Source organism: Cornus florida, unplaced genomic scaffold (genome assembly GCF_030987335.1).
Source record: "Cornus florida cultivar Cherokee Brave unplaced genomic scaffold, ASM3098733v1 CherokeeBrave_3.0.0_Hap2_Chr02, whole genome shotgun sequence".
NCBI lineage: Eukaryota > Viridiplantae > Streptophyta > Magnoliopsida > Cornales > Cornaceae > Cornus > Cornus florida.
The window spans coordinates 10,756,437-10,760,495 of record NW_026775572.1 but is presented as its reverse complement, the minus strand read 5'-3'; the positions used below and the strand labels follow the sequence as shown (position 1 = coordinate 10,760,495).

At 39.2% G+C, this 4,059-nt stretch overlaps 1 protein-coding gene across 1 annotated transcript; it reads left to right on the top strand.

Moving 5' to 3' along the window:
• The first annotated feature begins 286 nt into the window (after positions 1–286).
• LOC132293552 (uncharacterized) lies at positions 287–2,833 on the top strand. The gene has a single exon (XM_059791087.1). The coding sequence runs from the start codon at positions 362–364 to the stop codon at positions 2,594–2,596; it is 2,235 nt and encodes a 744-aa protein (XP_059647070.1). The 5' UTR covers positions 287–361; the 3' UTR covers positions 2,597–2,833.
• The last annotated feature ends 1,226 nt before the right edge of the window (positions 2,834–4,059 follow it).

Below are 4,059 nucleotides of genomic sequence, written 5' to 3'. Positions count from 1 at the left end.
AATCCTGGAATCACGTAATAATTTCTCCCTAACATCTACCCAAGTCGATTGTGCAGTCGTCCTTGCTTATATTAGGGTTTTATTATTTATTTATTTATTATATAGTTATTATTACTTAATAGAATGAGAGTGGGCTGACCTGTTTTTGTTTTCTGGGTCTGTGGCAGTAATTGGGCCAAGCTTGGCCACGCGGACGGATAATGGGTCCGACCCAGTTTTGTAGTGTTTTTATATGTGGTGTGGTAATAGAGTTTTTTGTATTTTCATTTTCCCACTTCCTCCAGTTGTAGATAGATTGGTACTGAGTTCATCTCACCCCAACTGCCGTATTTATCTTCAGACATTGTCATCATCATCGAATATGAAGAAGAAGGAGAAGAACATGGACAAGTCTTCTCCAGCTCAGGCTCAGGCTCAGGCTCAGGCTCAGGCTCAGGCTCAGGCCGATTTGAATATCACCGAGCCAAGCAAGAAAAAGCAGAGCCCAAGGAGCTCGTTGCAGGACCTCAACGGCATTACCAGAACAAACTCTTCCACTTCTATTGAAGTCCCCAGAGGTTGTCTACGCTTCTTCCTCTCAAATTCTTCTTCTTCTTCAAAAACCCCTCTTCAGTGGCCTAAATCTCTCACCAAATCCCCCAAATCAGCCCCATATGTCGGCTCTACCAACCCATCCTCCTCCAGATCTAAACCCTCGAAAGAAAATCTACCCAAACCCACATCACAAAGATTAAAAAAAAACCCTCCTTGTCTTTACCACTGGCAATATGGGAAGAAATCCACTTCTACAACTTCCCACAAGCCAAACCCCTCATCAGCCAATCCTCCAATTAATTCGGCATCTGGGTTTTCCCTAGGGTTCACTCCGAATCAGCAGCAAAATGTGGTGATAGATGATGCAAGTGAGCCCACGGAGCTTTTCAAGCTTCCTGATTATTTGAAAACTGCCGTTGTGGAAAACTGTACTCCAGTTGGTAAATTAGCATGTGGGTCTGCTTTAAATTCTGCATTTGATAAGGTTGTGGAAGAGGACTCTACCACAACTAATGCTACTAAAACTACTACACCTCCTGTTCAAGCTTCAGTGTCTCCAGAGATTCAATGCCAACTGTCATCTATGCTGGTTTCAGAATCAGCAACAACAACTACACCTGCTTGCTATGGTGCTGGACATCATCTTTCTGGGGTCACTGACAAGAGGAAATGCAGGCCTAGAGGAATTCTCACTGTAGGAGACAATCACTTAAGGTGCGGTACATCTGATGATTTTGATACTGAAAATGTTAATGATTTTGATGCTGAAAATGCTGTTGAAAACAAATCTAGATTGTCTTTGGTTCCTCTACCTGCTGAAGCTTTAATGCATTGGCTTGAATCTCCCTGTGATGAGGAAGACAAACACCAGAAGAGTGATACCTCAAAAGGGTCATGTCAAATTCGAAAATTATTGGGCTCTGCATCTACCACACAACATTTGTCTTCTTCACCTTCTGCTGCGAATGTGTTTCCTTCATATGTATGTGACAATGCTAACTGTAGTGGTATTATTACTAAAAAGAATGCTAGTAAATATAGTAGGAGGAGAAGTAGGATTACTTTGTTTTCTCCAAGTGGACTCCCTGAATTTCAAGGATTTTTGGGGCCTTCGTCTCTTCAGTTGTATAGTTGTTTATCATCACCTTCTACCCCTGTCACACCCAGTTGTGAGGCTGTTATCTCACAAGACGATAGAAAATGCCGGTATGATTCTGCAGGAGCAAGTTCCCTATTGTCCACTGAGCTTTTGAGTAGTGGGAATGTTATCCAAACCCCACAATCAGATTCGAGCTCAGATAAGCATGTTGGCCTCTCTTGGTTAAATGCAGATGATGATGAAAAACAATATTTTGATTCTGAAGTTGATGTAGCGGAGGAATGTCTTGGGAGGGTAAGTTTATCTCCCAAGAGCCAGACATTGTTGTGGGATTTACCTGGTCCGATTTTCCCGTTCACTGGCTTAACTTCACCTTCCAGTTCCATTGACTTCTCTCATTTTCAGGAGACTTGGGATAATTCTGCTTCTTGCATTCCTGATTCTACTTTAGATAATGTGTCCCAATCTCATATAAGAATATCATGGAGGGACGGACTAATGAGTCGGCTTTATGAGATGGATGCGTTGGATTTCTGCAAATGTCTGTCCGATGATGAGAATGATGCCAATCAATGCAGAAACAACCAGTTGAAATCCCATCCGAGTCATGAGCTCAATTTTGATCTAGGAAGTGGTCAGGTTTTCAACAATGGTTTCAGATCCCCTGAAGTTGTCGGCCATGATGAGAACGATGCTAATCAATGCAGAAACAACCAGTTGAAATCCCATCCGAGTCATGAGCTCAATTTTGATCTAGAAAGTGGTCAGATTTTCAACAATGGTTTTGGGTCCCCTGTATTTATCGGCCATGATCGGAGAATTGATGGTTCAGGAAAAGAAAATAATTCTCTTCAGATACCCAATTCATGTGCAGAGAGTATCTGCACTGATGGAGTTGGCCTTGTTGCATCAGGGGATTCAGATTGGACTCTTTGCTACAAAAATCTGCTATTTGAAGTATAAACATTGTCTCCTCATTTGTTCATCATTTGTTTGTCTTTCTCCGGTCAGTATATATTTTTTTCTTTTCTCCTTGTGAAACTGAGAATCGTCCGTTGAGGCCATTTGTGTATTTTATTTTCCTTTTTTAGTCTTATGCCCAGCATTTAAAATCAATTCTCTGTATTTTTTTTTTCTTGTGGAATGCACATGCAATTCTTAAAATGTTAAACTCGAAGCAATTGAGACGGTTTATTGAAAGACTGGCAAAAAATGAAAAACAATTTAGTTTTTTACAGGTTTTCAAGGAAAAGAATATTTTGGTTAGCATATTTACAACCATTTTTCTGTTAAATAGGTTCACTGTCAAAACATTATTCCCTAGTTGTTGTTTCTTTGTTTTCTTATTTCTCCTTTTTAGGTCAATAGGACTTAAGTTGGCAAATTTTGTAGATCAAAACTTGAGTTTGTACTTTCGTTTTAAGTTCTTGCTTAGTTTAGAACTTGTTCAAAAGTTTGTCAGTGTTACTTACCTCCCCAGGTCGAAGATGGAAAAAGTACAAACTAACCCTAGATGTGCAATGCATGAACCCTAATTGGTGAGTATACCAGTTTGTCAATTTACCTTTTTACCCTTGCATACAAGATTACCAAAATACCCTAAACTGCAGCTTCAGTCAGTGGAGGTCCCCCTGGAAATGGTACATCTCCTACTTAGATGCTGAATATCATTGGCTAAAATTCTTTGTGAATTACAATTTTCTATTTGGGTATGTATGGATGCCACTTAATGGGAATGGCTTGAATAGTTACTGGAAAGTTTTGTAGCTCTCTCTCTCTCTCTCTCTCGCGGGGGGTGTTATTGTTAAGAACTTCAGATATTGGTTAATTTTTTTACGAATTAATCTTTTGGGGCATGAACCTCCAACTTTTGAGACACAATTTCAATTCCATTAATTACTTTAGCTTTATGGCCCATATTTTTAGTGGTTTTTTTGGAGGCACATATATTTTGGAATTCGGGCCAGATCTTCTGTGAGCCTTGCAATATATGATATAGCTTTTTGCATCAGTGTGAAACTTTAAATTTACAGTGCTTTACTCAAAGAGCACTTTTGAATCTGTCCAAAATGGTTTTGGTAACTTGAGGAATTCTAAAAGAACGGAATTTGTATGTGATATTTGTCCTCATTGCAGTGCATTTGTGCCTCTTTCTCAGGGAACTAGTTGACTGTGGCACCAATCAGATTGTAAACTAGTATCATGATTAACAAGTAAATTTCCTATGGAATTTCAATGACTATATCATGATCAACAACGATCATAAATCCATTTTTTTAGGCTGATCATAACTAGTATCATGATAAACAAGTAAACTCCTATCTGATTGTATAATTTAGGCTATAGCATGCTTTGAAGAAATGGATTTATGATCATATTTCTGAAATTCTGACAGTGGCAATCCGCTTAAGTTAGGTTTTCCATAA

Excerpts from the sequence above, each read along its gene's own strand:
- LOC132293552 (XM_059791087.1), top strand. The coding sequence starts at position 362 with ATGAAGAAGAAGGAGAAGAACATGGACAAGTCTTCTCCAGCTCAGGCT.